The 21130-nt window shown below is 42.0% G+C and overlaps 1 protein-coding gene across 1 annotated transcript in view; it reads right to left on the bottom strand.

Annotated features, from left to right (window-relative positions):
• Window positions 1–1791: 1791 nt before the first annotated feature.
• LOC146600486 (tomoregulin-2-like) overlaps window positions 1792–21130 on the bottom strand; it is a gene marked incomplete at its 5' end in the record, with an annotated part of 55566 nt that continues 36227 nt past the window's right edge. Inside the window, 4 exons of the mRNA XM_085321084.1 lie at window positions 1792–3093; window positions 3497–3583; window positions 8998–9156; window positions 11052–11175. Of these exons, the coding sequence (XP_085177210.1) occupies window positions 2997–3093; window positions 3497–3583; window positions 8998–9156; window positions 11052–11175 (467 nt within the window). The remainder of the gene's footprint in view (window positions 3094–3496; window positions 3584–8997; window positions 9157–11051; window positions 11176–21130) is intronic.

Below are 21130 nucleotides of genomic sequence, written 5' to 3'. Positions count from 1 at the left end.
AAAAAAAAAAAAAGCACAATAGCAGTTTGTTATGGGCCTTCTTTAGCTTTAGGTAGGGTGAGCGTGCACTGAAATGTGCCCGAACTGGGAAGTATCAGCATGCCTTCATGATGCCAAACGAGGCCCTGAGCTTCGCATTGCTGTGTGGCCGTCCTCGCCGGCAGCTTTGCCCTGGCCAGATTATCATRTGCCAATCTCTCCTCCCTTCATTTTGTGAATTTTTTTTTTAACCTGCCCCAAGARGGTCACCTCTGTAGTGCTGCTTAAAGAAACAGATTTTATTGTTCTTTTAGGGAAGAAAAAAAAAAAAAAAAAGGCAAAGCAAAACCCAGTTCTCCCAAATTGTTTTCGGTATCATTTCTACATATYGTTTATATAGCAATCATCATCTCCACTGCTTTCAGTACAGCCCCAAGACACTTAACTTATTTTCCAAGTTGCATGCCCCTACTGGTGTGTTGAAGGTGATGTTTTAAAGGCACATGAAGTCTTGCTGTTGTTGCTCTGTATTGCACAGAGCTGTCCTCTGTGCAATAAACACAAAAGCACTTTCCCCTTTCTTCCCTCTGGTCTGTAGCGCATGCGTACACACACACACGCACGCACACACACACACACACACACACACACACACACACACATGTCCTGGCCTTGTTGTCGGAGGTGCGAAGGACTTGTGACAAGCACAGCAGCTGGGGATGCACCTAGTAACACCCCTAAAATTTAGGCTGTTTATGGACTTAAATATAGTGCTACATGGTAAGTGATATGCAAATAACTTTGAAAAGTTTGGAGGCAGCGTGTTGGACTCCTGGTTTCACCTCTGTGCTGTGCTTTCTAGGCCAGATAAGCCCCAGATCAGGCGAGGCCTTGCCCGGTTTAATTAGGTTTATTGCTACAGCTGCATAGCTGTGTGTATACGTTAACATTTGATAGCTGTGTCTAATACATGCGGCTGGAATAAACGTTCCAGATGGGAGGCCCAGTGAAGGCTCTACCATTTGGCTTCAGCTGCAGGGCTGCGCGCTTGGCAGCGGTTAGAAGCGACCACGTCGCTCAGAGAAACGTGAAATGCAGAGGGCGGCGCCAGGCAGAGGCACTCGTTTCTGCCGCCAGCCTCATCTTCAGGCTCACGCTGAGGCGCTCCTCTGCAGCGCTCGTTGCCATCACTGCACTGTGTTTAGCTGATGGAAGACTCTTGAGAGGGGTATTATAGCACCACTTAGGTGCTAGTTTAATTAATGAGCCTTGCAAAGGCTCCTCTGAAGCTCTCTTGTGCCTCTCAAACCCATGGAGCCAGGCTCTGCTACACGTGGCTTCTCCTCTGAGGCAGGGCTGCACTGTCGCTGCTGAGCCTCTGGGAAGAGCCACAGCCGACACGGACRGCAAGGAGTGGTTTTGATGCCTACAAAGGGAAGGGACTTACAGTGCTATCCTGCCCCTGCCCCATTTTTGAGCCTGACAGTGTCCCTGCTGCTCCAAGAGGCCAGGATCACACCTGCTGCTCATTCCTACCCAATGTGATTATCTGCTGTCTAATTTGAAAATATAACCATTGACAAACAGAGGTGAGAAGATCAGTCATGAATAGGGACTGGCCAAACACCCTCCCCTCTCCCCCCCCCAACCCACACCCTTTGGAAGCCGACAACTTCTGAAGGGCCAGCAGCCCGAGGCGCTGCCAGTCATTCAGCTGAAACCCGCACTCCTTCATCTGCCCCACTGACTGCAAAAGCACCGCGCTCCCACGCACCCATCAATCAGCACAGACCAGGTGCCTGCAAGCAGCTCTTGCCAATCTTCTTTTATTACCTTTAAAAAGCCAAGAAACCCAGAACAAGACAAAAACTGAGACCATGTGAACATCATGCAATGGATTCACTTTAAAGCAGGCTTGGGGCAGGAGTGGGGAAAAAAAACAAAAAGCATGTTAGAGTAGCAATATGACTTCACCCATGTCTAAAGGCCAGGTCTGGTGGCCAGTCACTAGTGGGGTTGGTGGCAACTGCTGCGCATGAGCAGGCCAACACTGAAGGCAGGACGTGGAAACACACAAGGTACACCACCATGGGCAACCCCCTTTCTCACAGYGACCCAAATGTAATTTGCTGTGTGGTGACAACAGTGACAAATAATCCTGACTTTTGTCATCAGTAGTTTCTGCATAGGCAAAGTCCTTTTGCAAAGGAGCAGCACAGTGAAGAGTTTCAAGGTTTCTTTTCTTTTTTTTTTTTTTTTTTAGTTCCGTTGTGTTACTTAGCATGACTAGTGCTGCAGCAGTCAATCAGTGGAGTGGATGTTATCTAACATGAGTGAAGTTACCACACACTGCCTTTCAGTGTAGTTCTGTTGTCCTCAAAATTCATAGCACAAGCCAGAATAATATTATATTCTCAAAGAATGTGTTTTGGAGACTTTCAGCTACCATGGAAATAACTTAGCATCTTGTCCATCATGCGGATGTGACAAAACATATGCCCTTATTTCCCTGAGGTAGAGCCAACATTTGAGTCCCATTACATTTAATGGAGCTGGGTCACCCATAAAGTTATTCATAAGGTATTTTGTCAGTGGTTTTCACCTTCTCTTTGAAAAATTAAATTATATCAGCATGTTCATGAGGTACAAACTGTGCTGGCATTTCAGCTGTTATTATGTTATTAACTTTTTTAACCTAATAATTTTCAATCAACAAAAAGAAGCAATTTTCATTCACTCCAGTGCCCAGGAACCGAAGATTCTGCAATGCGTTTGCTTACGATTCACCTTGACAGTAGGCTAATTCCCTCCCAAATAGAAACATTACCCCCCCCCCCCGGCACTCCCATGGCAGTTATTGAGAATTTCCATTTCCCCTTCAGTTATGATTTAATTTAGAAAGCAAAGATCTCCTAAGCTATGGGGGAGTAAAGATAGATGATATGGGAGAAGAAGGCTGATGAAATGTAGTTGAATCCGGATCTGAAATATTTTATCCCTCCTCAATGTAGGTTAAATTATTCTTCACCTTTCCCACATCCATAATTGTCGCTGATCTTGGACCAACTCAAAACCCTACTACTGAGTTCAGTAGACTCAAAATTGCCACTAGAACTGGAAAAAGAAAAAAAAAAAGATTTGTTAGTGTCCATGTACAATATCCCAAGACTATACACAGCTATGAGATACAGCAAATTTAAGAAAGCCAATTTTTTTTCTCATCACTGAGTATTTATTATATATAACAAATACATGAAAAAGAAAAAACTATATTGTGTGATATAAATAGTTTATTTACATTACAGAAAAACATCAAGACAATGTATACTATTTCAAATATATCCATACATAATCAAATATAGCTGTAGTACATGTTCTCATTGGTGTAGATTACCACAAATGCAAGGCAACATGTGTAGATCTTGTCTTAATCTTTTGTCTATAATACTGTATTTTGTAGTCCAAGCTCTCTGCAGTTAGTTTTGCCATTGTGGAAACATGCGCTCTTTAAATTAACCTTGTCGATGCTCTTGTTGTGTTGTCTGAACTGTAGTGCCCTGTGTTTTGTTTCTGTCTGTGGATTCTGTTGCTCCTGGGACATTTCCTAGAAAAAAGAGTTGTAAGAGTACACAGTTCTTAGCATGTATATCTGCTTAAAAAATGGCGTAGGGAGTAAGGTAAGGATGGGAATGCTACAGAGGGCTCTTTCTGGCACTCATCAGATTTCCTCTTCAGTGAAACAAGAAGACCTGGCTAATGTCAAGGATACTTTGCCTCACTGTTAGCAAGAAAAGCACGGAACGTATTATAAATGGAAAAACGGTAGGAGAAATTTAAGATCATATATTTAAACRCTGTTACAAGGAAATGTCTTAATGGTGAGTGGTGGAGATTCCACTCTGTTGCAAAGCCCCCATGCACCACATTTCCCAGCCGTAATGCAGCTGTAATTCAAGTCATTTTTGAGTACAAGAATTATTTTCAGCAAGTTGCAGGTGGAAGATGCAGGATGATCTCACACTCACCTGCCAGGCGTCCTCACTCTCTGAGCTATTTACCAAGTGGACCCAGGCAGGCTCGAGCAGTAAATGTTTCTATGGCCTGACTTGCCAAAGAGCTAAGCAGCTACGATCCCTATTAGTTTCCATGGGAATCGTCCGCGCTCGGGTCATTAGCGAGCAGCTAGCTTAGGAGCAGCTGCTGGCATCACACTACACTCCTCAGTCACATATAGATGCTTTCTTTCAGAAAGGAGTTGCCCTGGAAAGGCAGGAGCTTATTTTCCCTTGGATGGCTGCAAAAGCGAAGCTCAGCGCAAGGCTCTACAGTGCCCCTTGACGAGGGCATGTTTCACGCTTTTACCTGAAGCTGGGTCGGCTATAGGGGCTGCTCAGAAGTGCTTCCCACTAATGGAAAGATAATAATATGTTTTTAATTTTCTCCCATGAAAAGGCACCTTTAGTCAAAAAGTGTGGAGATGTTTAGCCAGAGGTGAAGGTTGCAGAAAGTTATAAGCAACTGAAAGCCAGGGAGTTACAGCAGAAACTGTCGGGCAAGCAAAGCTGCAGGAGGGTGACCAATACCTCTAAAGAGGTTTGCATTTCTTGCGCTTGTGGTCTTAGTAGGAAAACAGCGAGCTACAGAAAGGCGGCTAACAATAAAACCAGTCCTTTCCCAGGGTCACCGAGTTCAGATTTAGCACAGGGCGAGGAACAAGCTATTCCAATACAGCCATGCGTTTGTCCTCTTTGCTCAGCTGGCGCACTGTAAGGTTTTGTCCTGGGTGCACTTGGTTTTGCCCTCCGCCTGGGCAGCAGCACGAGAAAGACTAAAATACCCTCTCAGAGTAGCATGATACAATACACCAAAAACCATACAGACACAGAAAAAAAAATCCCTTTGTACTGTGATAACTTACTTCTCTGGTGCATAAAGCTTGCATGAAGCCTTGCTTCTGTGGCACCCTGTGAAATCCTATGCATATAGATAGGGCAGAGCCTGCCCTCCTCTAGAGCACTGTGAGCACAGAGCACTCACCTTCAGCTCAGTGCCAAACACTGCTCTAACAGCAAAATACAGCGAGATAAAATTTTAGTGCCCCCTTAAAACCAAAAGGGCTAAGGGTGTTTTCCTTGTCAAATAGAAATGATGCTAAACTGATGTGATGCCAAATGAAAGGCTAAATAAGAGCAATAGCGTAAGGATTTAGGAGGCATTTCAAAGTCCTAAAATATGATTGTGTAAGTGTCTAACAAAATATGGGTCAGCTTGTCCTGACTTGTTTCACTTTCAAGCTGTTGGGACCACCCCCTCGTGGGAAATAACAGTGTAGCTGAGCTCTCTATTCTGCCTCCTTCCTTTCTTGGAAGCAGTGAAGGAGGCTGCTGTTACTACAGGAGAAATAAGCCTGCATCTCCAGGGCTCACTGAGGTTACGGCAGAGCTTTCACTATGAAACTAATGCAGACGTTAGCTAGTTGGTGATTTCATGACAAGCTCATTATTCACTGCGTGTTCCTAAAAAGGTGATCAAACTTTCTGAGCGAGTCAAGGAACTGTTGCCAGCAAACCCAGGGCTGATTCATTGAGCCACACGTCATGTGCACGCTGACAGCCTCCCAGCCCAGGCTGTCCTTGAGCGGCCTCTCGTGCCCGCTGAATGAGGGAGATCACACACCAGGACCTCGCAGCACGCTGCATGGGAGAGCACTGAGGTCTCGCAAGGCTCAGAGACAGCACTGCTAAATCCTGGTGTAGCGGCAGTCAGCAAAATACTATGACCAGGGCATCAGGGGTTCCCAGCAAGTCCCAAATGATGAGTATTTAAACTGCTTGTAAGATAAAATTAGCAAAAGCACAAGCAAACCCTGTGTGAGGTCCAACCTCAACTCTACAGCCAAACTGCAGGTCTGCGCTGCAGGACTGGGGAGAGTTTGGGCACAGCAGCACACCGCCATGCTGTTTTCCAGAATGACGGATACAGACATTCCCGCTGGAAGCAAGGAAATGTGTATCTATCTGACGGGTATATTCCCTAAACTGATATTGAGAGTATCTATATGGTTATTTATTCCAAACTCTACAGAAATTAATTTAAATGTAGAGATCATACCAACTAAGATTAGGAAAAAGTATCTGCTAACCAAAAATACCCTTTTTTGATGCCATAATACACTATGCTACCAAGAGATGGAAGCAAAGATTGTACACAAAGGAAAGGTCCTAGGGCCAAGGCTCCTCAAGTATTTACATGATGACTGCTTAAATGCAGTGCTATAGGATTAACAACCGTGTTGAGTCTGAAGTGCATCTGGGTTTCTTAAGAGAGCTATTGGCATTTAACCAGCTTTTCAGACATAGTCATCTGCTAAAATTGAGTGACCACTTTTCCTTGGTCCTTAACTCTTTAATCAAAAGTTCTTTGTAATGCTCTGTGTGGGGGATGGATTCATTTATGAACACAGCAGTTATAGCAGTGTAAACTAGGTACTGGAGCACAGGCTGCCTGCCCTCCATCGATTGAAGCTTGCTCCCTAGCTTGAGTTACATACAATGTGATTCATAGCAGGTAAAACACATTATGCATTCAATTTTTATCATGTTATTTTTTTCACATAAATAAGCTGCTGTGACTAAATATAATGGAAGCACTGAAAGTGCAAAGCCATAAAGAAAACTGCTGAGAATTATTATTATACTAGGCCATATCTTTTTTATTTACCATCCTCCTTCACCTATATTGTTGCTTCTCTTTGCCTTACCTCTAAGCTAAAAGTGCCCTGGTGTAGGGAGTGTGTCACACCATGAGTTTGCCTCACAGCGCTCTAACTCCTTCCCTCTGGTTCCCTGCTCCTCCACCCCAGGGCTTATTCTCATTGCTTCCCTTCTGCTGGCACCAGTGATCTGCAGCAAGGTGGTCAAGCTCATTAAGGAACCGAGCCATGCAAAGCCAAGTCATCCGTTTTGTTGGTCGAGTTTTCAGCTGAATCTGTCCCCTAATTGGGTTCATTGTGTGGCTACACAAATGCTACTGCTGGCCTAAAGCATTGGCAGGAACAAGTGACCAAGAGCCAAGGAAAAGGGCAAGGGCAGACTGCCCCTTTCAGCATATTTATTCAGACAACAGCCCTGAAAGTGGTCAGCAGCTGCTGCTAAAGATCTTTTGAGCTGTGGAGGACACCATGTATATTTGCACTCTTAAAAGTATGATTTTAATAGCAAGAACAGTAATGAACTAAATGATTTACAATGGTATCCCTATGTGGCTCAAATGCAGGGTTTGGACACGGTGCACAAAATTCATCTCATAAATCAATTAAGTGGAGTTACACTGAAATCAGCAGCAAAGAATCTGGCTGCACTGGCCTCTGACTGAGTTAAGTTTCCCTTCTTTCTGCTGCGAATCTTATAGGGGGAGGCTGGTATATTCAAGAGTTCAAGGCATGAAGTTCAAACGAGCAGAATCAGGGTCTCCAAAGCAGATGACTTCAAAATTCTCAATTACTTGGGCATAAACCTCTATTGTCACATGGATTTCTCTTAGGCAACCTATGCATATACTTTTGCAAATGTATCTCTAATCAAGGATGCAAGGATGGCAGATGCTCTGCAGTAATTATGTGCACTACAGGAAAAAGTCAAAAAACATAAATTAATTTGGTTGCAAAGCGTGAGAGAAAAGGTGATATCTATGTAAGAAAGAAAACAGTGTGATGGGTAATTTACATTAGCATATCAGAGATCTTAAAGTATCTTTATCTGTGGAGCAAGGATTCATTGTGGGGCTACTGTCTCCATTCTTCAATATAAAGTACATTGCTTCACTGCATGAAGTTGACAAACTAGAGTCACTTGAAGAAATAATATAGAGATTTTTTTTCCCCCATTATCAATTATTATACAGTTTGCTCTTTCTTAATGCACATTATGTCTTTGGTCATTTGAATTATTTCTGTGAATACCACCACAAGATAATTTAATGCCTCTTTTGGCATCTACTATTGAGGCCAGACTTGATGGCCAGGTTGGCCAGAAAGCAGCTAAGTTTCATCATATGATTTTGCTTTATGTGTTTAGGACAGAGAAGGATTTGTGATTTTTTTTTCTCTTTTCCAGAGCGAATGCTACTCTTGTCCTGCAGCCACTCCAGAAAGTGCAACATAGGCACTGAAATATCCTAGAGATTTTATTTTCTACAGAGGTATGATACCTAGTTTTTATTTCTTTGAGTTTTTAAAAGAAATGTATTTTCTAAAAGAGTGATTTATCAGCACAGCTGGCTGAGTCAGTTTAGCCTTATGATTTCTGAGAGAAGCCTGAAGAAGCTGGAATTCAGAACTCAYCCTGAACCCTTTGAGAGATAATAAAATCAGTTTAGTGGGGAAGCAGAGTGGCACTTGTAGGAGAGGAAGGACTGCATTTATCCCTCTCATTCTCTACTACCTTGGGGTTGTCATTTCCATTCTAATAAATCTTTCCTACTCATTAAAAAGAAAAAAAAACATACATGGCTAGGTGTGCCATCATCTAGTGTAGAACTTAAATATGTAGGGTACCTTTGAACATGTATACAAGCCTGATGAAATCATTTAATCAATGGGATGGCAAACAGGCTTAAGAGTTTGTATGCTTTGCCTGATTAGGACTATGCGAATAGGCTCTTGAGGAAACCAGATAAAGATATGATTAGTTTTATTAAGTAAGTGTTGATCCAGCTGCTGTATTTATATTCCCCTTATTTATATGAACAATATTTGTCTGGGCATCTGAATACAGAATAGGAAACTTCTTTTGCTGTATGTATTATTGCCACCTAAGTTTGATTAAGCTGTAAACAAAAATACAGTTATAATAATAAAGTAGCACTGGCTAGTGGGGCCAGACAATGCTTTCTCTTTTCTGTGAATTAAACAGTATTTGTTATCAGCAGTGTCACTGCAGAAATCTGTGTAATCAATTCATAAAGCAAGAAAAACAAGAGCCCTTTCTTTCCCTATTGCAAAATAACAGAGATACTGACCTTGTAATACAGAGGACTACAACGCAGATGATAGCAATCTGGATAGTTCCAATCACAGCTGCTATTAAGACATACTGAAATCGTACTGGACCTGGAACCACATATAAAACGCTGTAGTCCTTTTTTTCACAGTGTTGTCCAGTATAGCCGGCATCACATCTGAAATGAAAAACATTTGTTCCAGTTACTTTATAACTACTGTTCTTGAAGAACCATGAAACAAATTACATATCAAGAATTAGTGACTTAAGTCTATGCTTATGTGCTTTTTTTGCAGGATACCGGCCAGACAAATGCCAGTGAGAGCACCTATGCCTGGAGACCTCTCGGGCTGAGCACACAGAACAGGGTAGGTCTGAGCCTGGCCTGGTGCTACCCCAGTCCATTTCTCTGCACAGGGAAATGCGAGTGAGAACTACGCTAGCTGCCAGTAGTACATCTCTTGAGCAGCATAGGATCACCTGGATTCAGAGAAGTCCCTTTTCTTCCCAGCAGGCTAGGCAAGGGCCACCGTTGGTAGCTTTACTCCAATGTAGAGGAGACTCCAAGGGCCTTGTCTCTGGCATTAGGGTCCTCTGTACCTGAGCAATGCCACATAGCCCAAGGCTGTGGAAAAGCAGCTAGAGCAAAATGTATTATTTAGAAGTGGGCAACAAGGTCATGGCAACGACACTGAGATACTCCCCAAACGTGCTCGGAGGACTATAGGACTGTACTATGATAAGACTCATCCAGCATCAAGTGGAACTACTTTTATGTTGGATAAAATTCCATTTAGCATTCTGTGTAACATATTTTAGATTTCTCCCTTTCTTTGGGGAGGCTGGGGAGTGTTAAAAGCCATCCAGTTGTGGATCCTTATGCAGATGATTACCTCTAAGGAGGTGATAAGCAATCATCCAAGCTCCATATATAATGTGATTAGATGTTCCTGCAAGTGGATACATCATTTACATTTTGTCTGGTTGCTATTAAAAAACCCTCTGTTGATCCTGCCTCCCTCCATTGCAGTGCTGCCTGTTGCACTGCTCACTGCTTCCCATTCCTGAGGCTGAACATCTCCCCTCTGCTTCCCCCCCCCCCCCCCCCGGGAACAGAGGGCAGTTTCCTTATGTTAGATCTTGCCTTGTTGCTGCTAGAAAGGCCAAACAGGAAGAAGCTAAAACCAAGGCCTTTCAGGTCAATAGCAGTAGTAACCAAAAGAGACCTAGCCGGATTGTCTGGGCCTTCTCTCAGAAGTGCTGGTGGCTTCATGGCCTTTGAGCTTCCATCCTTCTCTTCCATTTTCTTCCTACACCTGTTCACTGTATGAGCAGTTTCAGGAAAGGACATTGTCCAGCTGAMTGAAAAACCCAACATGCAGCAGGCAGGAAGAGCACAATGGGCCTTGGCTATTTCTGGAAGCTAGGAGAAGTGGATTTGAGGCTCTGTCCTTTGTACCAGGCCCTAGGGGAATAGTCTGGCCCTTATCTCTGCTTTCCCAGTCCAGTGCCCTAAGAAAATGCTGCTTCACGCATAATAATCCTTTTCTTTACCACTGGGCTGGTGATGGGCTTCAGAAGTAATATCCTAACCTCTGCAGTGAGACATTCACTGCTGAAACACACGCTTTCACCGTTATTCCTTCTCCCTGCTCTAATTTCCTCTGAAATCCCATGGTGCACAGCTGGGGAGAAAGCGGCTTTTGACAGATCCTTGCCTTACAAGCGTCACACATTTCATGGTGGGGGAAATATCGCTAGGTGGCATCTCACTGCTTCATGCTGAGGAGGTTATCTACTTGTTGTCTTTGCACTTTGTGTTTTCATAAATACTTAAATATAACAGCAGATTGCTGAGTGTTTTTATAATCAATTAACATTGTGCATAATTCARTACAGTTCTGCCATATAAAATGGGGACTTTGTTGAATACTTTTTAAGTCTAATGGATTTTACAGTGCAAAGGACCATGGTTACCATTATTTTCCATAGTTCATCTAGATTAAGCATTTTTGTAAGTAAGTCGCCATTTTCATGCGTTTAGCTCTCCCTTGTTGGTGGGAAAAGGGTTACCTGCAAGACGGTTCCAGCATATTAGTTGAGTGCTCACACTTCCCGTGCATGCAGAAGCCATTGTAGTGTTCTGGACAAGGGATGTAGATCCCTCTCGCACTCTCCTCCAGTTTATTTGCATTCTCTGTGAAGACAGGTGAAAAGAACATTAACCTGACAAAGCAGTATAAGGAGAAGTGACAGAAAGAATTCAATTTTTAAAAGAGAGGAAAATCAAAGGAGCAAGATGTGAAAGATCTAATTTATGTGAAGAAAGAGCAAGATTTTGCACCTTAAAACAGGTGCTCAGACAGGAATAAAATAATCCAGTGTAGATGTAAAGCTTTGTGAGGTTTTCTGTCATTCTTTTGCATACCTAATTTCTGTCAAGTTATTGCAAATGAGGCACCAGAAAAAACTAATTTGACTATTCAAAAACTGATTACAGAATAGCACATGAAAAATGCCTAATCATTTTCGTTATCCTGTACAGACTGCCTCCTCATAGTCAGGCGAGGCAAGGAAGACTCCGAACATTTGCATGTAATACACCATTACAATATATTCACTGATTCAATACAATATATTCACAAAGATAATTTTGCAGCTAAGCCAGAGGAGCAGGAGTCAGGAGCTGCAGTTCATTAACAGTGCCGCATACTTCCTCCGTGCCTTGGGGCATGCCTGTGTCCGCAAGGGTTGGCCCCCATCCCATAGTAGGAGCTGAGGGAAACTTTCTGGGAACTTATAAACTGCCTTGACTGTGTAGGTCTGTCTCTGTGCCTGTTAAGTAGTCACCGAGCTTGTAAATCTTGGAAAATATTTCCCTCCACAAAGCCAAGCAAATGGAGGCTTCATTTGATTTTGAAACAGGGACGTGTGTAGTATTTACAGGTTGGGTTGAAATACTGTTGGCAGTAAATGCTTTTTTCTGCATGCTTATAATTATGTGTACCATGTAGATGGTCAGTCTGACTGGCATCAGAGGGGGTGAGCAGCAAGAGGCACCACATGCCGTCCCACTCAGACAGGGGAAGGCCAGCGCCCAGCACAACCTGCGTGCAAGGAGCTGGCTCTGAGGATGTAGGCGCGAGACAAGTCACACCAGAGGGCCAGAAGAAAACTGCTGTCCTGCCTCAGCTACATAGGTTTGCTGAAAGAGTGAGAAAGCGTCAGTCAGGCAACCAAAGCGATGGAAGAACCTGACATCTCAGAGCTGCTGAGTCACGGAGATGCAGGCTCTTCTTAAGTAAGGCTCATTTCTGAGTCATCTTTCTTTGAAAACAGGGTGAGTGTCAAAGATGTTCTAGCATGCCCTTTCACAATGAAACTGTCATTTGTTTAGGTTTGAAATGTGAGTTAGCGTGTATTCCTCTTTTATTTGAGAGAAGGCATAATCTAAATAAAATTTTTTGTAATTACTAAAACCAAATTCTTCAATTTAACCAATATTTATGACACCAAAACAGTAAAAAATTCACTTGGTAGATATTTTCTTGGGTTTGAATTTCCCACCCGGTGGAACAGAACATTCTTTTATTAATCTTGACGATTTTTTCTTCAGGCCAAAGGTTAAAAAAAGCCCCATGACTCTGCCTGAGTCATGCTCTTCTGTGACCATGTTCCTTTTGGAGACCTCTTAAGACATGTTCTGATGACTTTTCTAAATATCACAGTGTGAAGCCTTCTCTGTTCCAGTCTGCTATGTACCAGTATTATCGAGTTATGTTTAACTCAAAAAAAAAAAAAAAAAATCATGATAGGTATTTGAGGAAAGAGTGTACACAGAAATAAGATGAAAGATTTGCATCTTCCAGAAGAAGTCCCTCAATTTTATAAAACAATTGCAATTTATATTCTCTCTCTAAGGCAGTTTGCCAGCAGTAGGCATGCTTAGCTATTATCTTACCTTTGGGAAAAGTGAGTGTGGCAGATCCAAGATTCAGATTCTCATAATAAAATTTGTTCCTGTCACCACTGTCCAAGCAGAGTTCTATGCATCTCAAAAAACTTACTTACACTAATAAAGTTGTTTTTGTTGTCCTTATGCTAAAATAGACGGGAACAAGCTCCCAGAAAACAAGAATGAGAGGGCTAACTTCTTGAGACCACTAACTTCTTTTTTATCTTTAGGACTTTCAGGACATTCCAGAATGAAGTGCTAAATTCTCTTCTTTGAGAAAGATGAAGAAAATAGGGATGAAGAGACAGAAGGAAGTATTCCTGGACTTATTTTGTGGACCTCGATCTGTTTCTCTTAACCTCAGGTAAAAATTTGCAGCAGCCATGAAACCATGGCCTACAAAGTCATAAACTGAATAATGCGCCATGTACACATGAATAGTACTTGCTTTGCTAAGAGATTTCAGTCTTTTTTATTATAGAGAGGAAATGTTATTTCTGTGCTTCYGTCAGACACTCCAGTCTGTAGATACACAGAGAGGTACCAACTGGCACTGAACAAAGCCCCATTAGCCTACTTGACGACTTGCCTCAGTCAGGTTTCTGTGAGGCTACTTCTACCTTAGTGACTGTTCCATTAATGCATCTTTTTAAACACATCTCTCTCCTGGTTCTCGGCTTAGGCCACCACTGGGACAACTGCGTGAGGTGGCCAGATGGCTGCTGGCGGCACTGCAGCATAGAAATGGCCATCATGGTGCAGTAACGATTCCTGTGCTTGGGCCTGGTGGCTGCCTCTTGGAAGACAGAGCCGGGAGGGGCTCACAGGAGACAAGTTTCGAACTCCCCAGAGAACGTCCTAGGAATACCTGCTATTGGGAGAGGGTGGGAGCAGATGGTCCATTTGGCCTAGCACTAAACATTGCTGGCTACTTTTTACCCTGAGGGTTAGGTACTGGCTATTGGCATGTGATATAGAGGGTTATCATGCAGCCAGGACTCTACATGTGTTCCTTTTCTCCACTTGGAAAACTTACTGGAGCAGAAAAAAGAGGATGTATATAACATATGCCAGTGATCAGTGGACTTGCCCAGTGCACACAGGTAACCCTGGATGTGCTTAGGACTTTTTGGACTCTACACATGCAGCAATCATGCTGTGTATCATGCCTGATGGTTTCTGGGTGTGTTGGACCTCTACGTTCTGCATTAATAATATTTCTGTCCTGAAATCTGCAGAAAGAAATATGGGATCCTTACTACTGTGCATTTTTTCTATTGTGGAAAAAATCATGCAGTCTCCTTCAAATCTTCCATTATGGGGTGGGAGTTTGTTCCTTTTTTGAAGAATAAGGAAGTATTGTGTGCATATGCATTTGTGTGTGTGTGTCCGACCTCCCAGATATTGGGGCATTCTGAGGTACCAGGGCTATCTCCACAATGCCTGTGCGCCATCACCAACTACTGTCAGAATCCCTCCTCTCTCGGATAAGGCTGCAGCATTACTGAAACAATAAGATACCACTTGATTTCTTTTCTTTTTTCTTTTTTTTTGAGGGCAGACTTCAGAACGATGAGAGAAATTGTCATCATTAAAGCAGACTAATCAATTAGGGCTTGACAGGAGTACCAAGAGCTCTCCCATACTTGCAGGTGCTTTCCATTGTGTCTTGGACATTGTGTRGGCCTAGTAACAGAAGCATTGAGCTTTCTTCCTCCTGCAATGATGTGGTTAGAAATTGTTTTTTCCTGTACCAAGCGGAGGGTCTCGCATACTGTTAAGTGAGCCTAAGGTCCTGCAGAACTTGTAATTACATCTGTAAGTGTAATGTTATGATGGAAAATACTTCACTGAATCAAAAATGAAATGGCCCAAGATCTACTAACACTTCACRGAATTTACTTACACTTCATGTAAGAACACTTACAATCTGGCAGGGAGGAAACCATGACATTTAGATGTGAATTGTCTGTTGTYCCTTATTTTGACCAACAACTCCTCTAAACCAGTTAGGAATTGAGCATAAAGGCAAAGAGGTAGAAACTCTTTTTTTGCTTGATCTGCCATTTTGGTTGTTYAAAAGACAGAACACAATAAAAGCATACTTTAATTCAGACTAAGAAGTTCCCTATCTCTTCTGGCACATTTTGAATTCACTCAAAATATCTCCCTTGCCTCAGGCATGAACTGAAATAAATTAAGATTTTTCCCCTTACTATAATTTTGGATTATTCATAAATTCAACACTGGAGGTGATCCTCACTGATCAGATTATGTATCGCTAAACTAAGGATCCCCACTGTGACACCAATCTTAAGTCTAAAAAGAGGAAAGCTTAAATATAGTTATCCATTTTCTTCCAAGCAGATCGGTATTCACAGAGAAATGATACAGGTGAAATCCAAAGTTAGTCAAGTTTCAGTAACATTAAATTTAATAGCCCCTCTTCAAATATTAGACTTGCTACACTGTTACTGATGACTGTGTATGAAAGCTTCATTTTCACCAAAAAGACAAATTCATACCTTTTTCTGATGGCTAAAAGTTGACACAGAGATAAAACAGAAGCTCTAAAGCCTGAAGACAAAAACTAGACTGACAGGGTCAGTCTTTCCTATCTCTGAACAAATGTAAATCCTGACACATTTCTCAATGTGCTTTCCCTTTTTATTTTTAAAAGACATCCTCCAGATCAACCTTATTCAGAAACTTTTTTCTTGAAGCATTTTTCTGATAGAGAGTGTCAGTTTGATGAAGCCATCATTTTTTGCATTTTTGCAACTTTTTTTTTTGCATTTCTTTATCCTAACATGACATTTCATATTGTACACATCTTTTGTTACTGCCACAACATGACATGATAGTCTACAATGTAAGATATACTAGTCAAAACAGATCATTTTGAAAGGCAGTGAGGCCAGATTCTACTCTGTGTAGACTGAAGCAGCTTATCTTCTTGCTCACTGGAACAGTCTCCTAGTTGAAGACTTGCTGTCCGGCCTCTCTGTGGAGGACCCTGAGATAACCAGCCCTGTCACTGTGGTATATAAATTAGGTGCCAAGAGTTGGCTAGTGTGACTAACCTCCCACTCCTCTCTGACTCTTTAAATGAGAACATCAGGATGTTGGCTTCTTTTGCTCTCAGAAGAAATGATACTGGGGTGCCTTGCTCCAGTAGAGGATTCAGCACTACCAGTCCTGAGTGACAGAAGGCCTGTTTTGCCACCAGGAGTTAGATGCTTGAATCCTGGAGAGGGGTGAGGTTGTAAGGCCTCCTCTTTTTATTCTCCATGCATTTTAGGGAAGCCAATATGTTTCTGTCTGGCTCTGCAGTCCATGACTGGGAATGAATCAATGCTGTAATAACAGGCTGTCCCTGTCCTCCATTAAAAGAAGTGAAAGAATTATTTAAAACATATTTTGCATTCTTTTTACTTTAATTTCTAGTGTAGCTGTATGTTTTTGCTTCAAATATTTTTGAAACATTAGGATTCCCATGTAACTTTTTCAGTGAAGGCTGAAGTTCAAAAGAACGAAGTTTGTCCAGCCATAGGACCTGACTTTGTAGGTGATGAGAACAACGCAGCCAAATGCTTCCCTCTGCAGCCCTAGTAGGTCTCCAAATCCCATCTGAAATAGTTTGGAGCTTCTGTTTCACAACTGAAAATTCTGAGTAGCTCCACTGACAAATGAACAAATCCATTAGTGCCCTTGATGAGGATTATATGAAGTATTGCCTGGAGTGCTCAGAAAATTTCTTCCAGACATAAGTTCCTGTAATCTATTTTAGATGAAATAGATAAAAATCTAGACATAAATAGGATTCTTACATCCAAGAATTGACTGCCAGGCTCTTTGCAATCAATCCTGCAGTGCTAATAATTCTGTTGTTCTTAAGTTTGAATCAGTGAAACTTTCTAGGTGATTTCAGGCAAGCAAARCAGGAGGCTTGTAAATTTTCATGTTAGCACTTTTACTGTTCTACAGGATATAATGCTGGGGCCTATGAAATTAATAACTTATAGACTTGTGAAAATAGTAACTGATAACAAAATGCTTCTGCTCTGCATGATAGAGACTTGATGAGGCAACTCTGAGTTGAAATTCTGCAAGCATCCAATGCAGTGCCTCCGTGAGGTGAAAATATACATATTCATGTCTGTCTGCATATACATGTCTGTTGGTAGGCCAAAAGAGTGTGTAAGAAAGTCAGCTATTGGTTATTTCATGCAAGCATTTATTTTAAAGGAAACAGAAAAGTCTATCTGATTTGGAGCAGCACCTAAAACAAGAGAAATAGCCCCTGGAAAGGTCAGAATATGTCAGGGCACCTGTTTGTGAGAGAGCTCTAAGATAATTCTTCAGTTCATAGCACTGCCCTACTAGGAATACATCAAGGATGGGGGGAATTTTGGAAGGCAGCAATGAGAATACTGTAAGGCAAGAGAGAAATTTAAATTATGAAGCTTATGAAGTTTAAGTGTCAAAAGTCCAGGGAGTACCAGCCTGAGGAAAAAAGGTGTGGGATGCCATAAGTTTGGTGAAAGAGCTGCAATGATTCATTGGCAGTGAGAGTCTGAAAATCATTGATGAGCCCAGGAAGAGTGTAAGTAACTCCTCTTCAGTCTTAACTGAGTCAGCAATTTCTGCTCTCTTGGGGGAAAAAGGTGCTTCTTCAGCCCAGCAATGTTTGCAATGTCTGCAGAAATTCAAAGGGCCCTCTGCAAAATCAGGAAGAATTAAATAGTAATGGTGTCCTTTCAGATTACTTACTTCTAAAAATGTAGAATGGCTATAGTTGGTTTTTGGGTGCCTCCCCTTCTCTCTAGTAGTATGCAACAGGAACTGAGGTCCCACAGCAACTTACAAGGGTGAAGTCCTTAAGCAGGCTTCCTACTTACTTMTAATGAAAAACTATGCTGGTAAATCCCAACTCAATACTGGCTCTGAAGACAGAGCAAGAGATTTCTCCTGAGTCTTTGTTCAACATATCCAGAAAYCCTGCCCCTGACAAATGCTTCCAGTTGACAAACTATCTTCTACCAGCACAGACCCACCCTGTCATCAACAGCTGCCCTACCTGGCCCCTTAATTATCTTGACACAGGATGTTCCATTCTGTTAAGACCTTCTTAACATGTTGACTCTTGATCTTGCAAATATAGCATCTCTTTACAATGTAGAGGATGTACCCAAGCAATCTGCCTAAAAATTACTGTTTGGGTAGGCGTTGGACTGAAAATTTAGGAGGAATTGTTTGCTGCCACTCAAGAGGGAGTTCACCAGCCCACTCTACCTGAAAGCTGAAGTAAGACACCATAATGTCAGTTGAAAATATCTGGCACCAGTATGTTAGAGCTCTAGCATAAATTCATTCTGCAACCACTGTAAGCATGAACTTTGAGCTAGTTTTTCCATACATACAGTATGAAAAACACCACCCCCGTATTAGCTACTTTACCAAGAAGAAAAAAGAAATGCAACCTTATGAATTATATTACATTCACATCTCTTCTCAGGCGCAAAATAAGCTTGCTCAACGCAGCAGTCATTTATTAATTTTAAATGTCCCTATGCAAATGAGTTTCCTGGAATAAGATAACATCCACTTTCCTTTTTGAAAATAATCTAGTGCTTTTTATGTTCGAGATGACGGCAAGACATCCTAATACTTGGAATAAAATAATACACTTGGAAAAAAAAAGTATTGCGCTCTGTTGCAGCAGTGTATCAGAATTATTCAGCCTGCTGCTATAATTAATAATAGAAGCTAATGAATTAAGACACTAATACTCCCCAGATGTTCAGAGAACAAAATACTTTAAGCTTGTCAGCATATATATGTGGGCTATGCTATATATGTTAAAGCTCTCTCTGAATTTCTGAAATCCAAATGTACTTACATTTACAAAGTCTGTGAATGTGTCTTCATTATTTGAGAAGATTGCTTAAATTAGGCAACTTGTTAAACTTTTTTTCCTGTGCATAACAAGACTACTTGTCTATTCAAAACTAAGGTAACCTTTTGTCTTACCCGTCTCTGTTTTTTCCCACTGGTCGTAGTCTGTCTGTAGTCATTGGCTAAGCACAGGTGCCTTCCCCTACCGACTGTGTAGATCCCTAGCACCTGAGGCCCCTACACAGTGCTACTAGGTAGCTGCTGCAATACAAGGTGCAATRTAATCCAAAAGTAGCACCGCATACAAGTAGACACCAGTAACCATTGCTCACACAACTGAATGAGAAGAGCCAGCAATTAGCCAGGCTGAAAGAGAATGTAAAAAATGCCACATAGGCTGAAGCATTTCTTCAAACCAGTGTTTTCTCCGTGTTCAGGTGCTCCCACTGGACGGCTCACAAAACCCCCCTGAGGATACCGTGTTGTCCAGGGAGTGAAAGGCCAGAACAGACTGTTGACTCACTCTGTCTGACCTCCTCTACCTCCTCACTATCATGTTTCATCCATTTACCCCGACAAGGCCTTTGGTAAAAGCAGTGGTTGTTGTTGTTTAAAGTAGATCTTTCAAAATACATCCACATTTGATTTGAGGACATCAAGAGATGACAAATCGACCTCTTCCTTCAGCAGCTTTGCAGAGTGGTTAASCTCTGCATGTTAAAGGTGTTTTCCTGCTTTTTAGTTAGACACAATGTGGCTTCAGCATCTTCATTGGTACCTGTTAYGCTTTTGACTGTTAAATTAAAAAGGTCTTCAGCTCCCCTTGTTGTCTCTCTGTTAACCATAATCAAGGCACCTCTCAATACTTTTGTGGATAAACTACAGAGATTGAGCTTTTTAAGGCTATCACCGTAAGGATGTTATCTCCAGGCCTGGAATTATTTTTATGTCTGTGATTTCATGATGTAGGGCCCTCCTGTGGATTTATCAAAGCCCCAGGTAAAGAGGGCCTTACAGTTTGTGCTTTCTTCTTTTGTTCCAGGATTGAATAAATCTCCATTAACTCTGTTCCTAGAATAGACTAAATCCTTCTTTGTGATAACTCAGCTATTCTTTGGTTTTTGGCATGCAGATGATGTTCCTTCCACTCTGACCCCCTATACAAGAGAAGTGCTACTGGCCCCATCGGAGTTTTTTCAGAAACCAGCTGTACAGGGAGTTCTTGTAAAGGAATAAAGTAGAAGTCTTTCTCCTGTGTATGACCTCCTTAGGCAGCTCATGACAGAGCCCTTAGAGGATGAGTGAATCTTATTATTATTGTAATTCTGTGTTGAAAAAAGCTTGGTGTCAGTTTAGAGGTTTGYAAGGTTCTCTCCAATTAGGCTGTGTGCCTCAAGGCACAGACAGGACTATGGCATCTACTGCACGTGGCACAGCGCAAGCGGAGCCAATTTCACCACTTTTGTAAGAAATTCCCCCCAATGGCTGAAAAGGTGGTTCACGTTCCATGCCGATATACACAGTGGGACCAAGTTTTCCCCTCCAAAAAGAACAGAGCTATGGCCCAGAGTTGCAATTTACTCTTTAAAACCAAAGCAAACAGCGATGGAAATACCATCCCAATATGTGGATGTTTGAGGCAGAAGATGCTTCTTTGAATGACAAAATTGCATCAGTGAATAAAGGAGGCATGGACCTGTAGAATGAGGCAGATGGTGCCTAGGAGGGATAATTATCTAGTAAGCAGGTAACCCCACATCCTCCGCTATCAGCACCGTCTCTGGGGCCTAGGCCAGTGTGTCTGCAGCAAGAGGTTCTTCGGCACTCTTCATCTAACAGAGGCAGCATCTGGGCTGGGCAGCAGAGCAYCAGCCTTGGAGGGCCGTCTTGTGCAGCACTTACCAACGTTTTTAACGCCGAAACCAAACAATAGTTATTCAGAAGCGTTCCTGGTTTAACATGCAATGATACAGCAATATTAGTTAACATAGTTAAGTAGTAATTAAGGAACACAACTTGCAGAACTTGACCCAGTGGTATCCTGCTGTTTCTACTTTGTGTACTCCTATCCAATTTATGTATCAAAGCTGCCTTGCTACTGCRGAATTCAGAGAGCAGCTTATTTATATGTAGATGCTGCTATATGACATTTTGAAATGCCATACATTTGCATATGAAGGTTCCACTTTTTTTCTCTCTTTGAGTAAACAGAGTCTGCTCTGACTCCAAAGCAATGTTTCAACTAAAGTAGTGCTTTCTGAGAAAGATCCTCCTTAAAACTCTAAAAAAATCTAAAGCA

Source organism: Rhea americana, unplaced genomic scaffold, assembly GCF_003343005.1.
Source record: "Rhea americana isolate MKP2758 unplaced genomic scaffold, rheAme1 scaffold_12, whole genome shotgun sequence".
Classification (NCBI taxonomy): domain Eukaryota; kingdom Metazoa; phylum Chordata; class Aves; order Rheiformes; family Rheidae; genus Rhea; species Rhea americana.
This window is presented reverse-complemented; position numbering and strand designations above follow the sequence as displayed.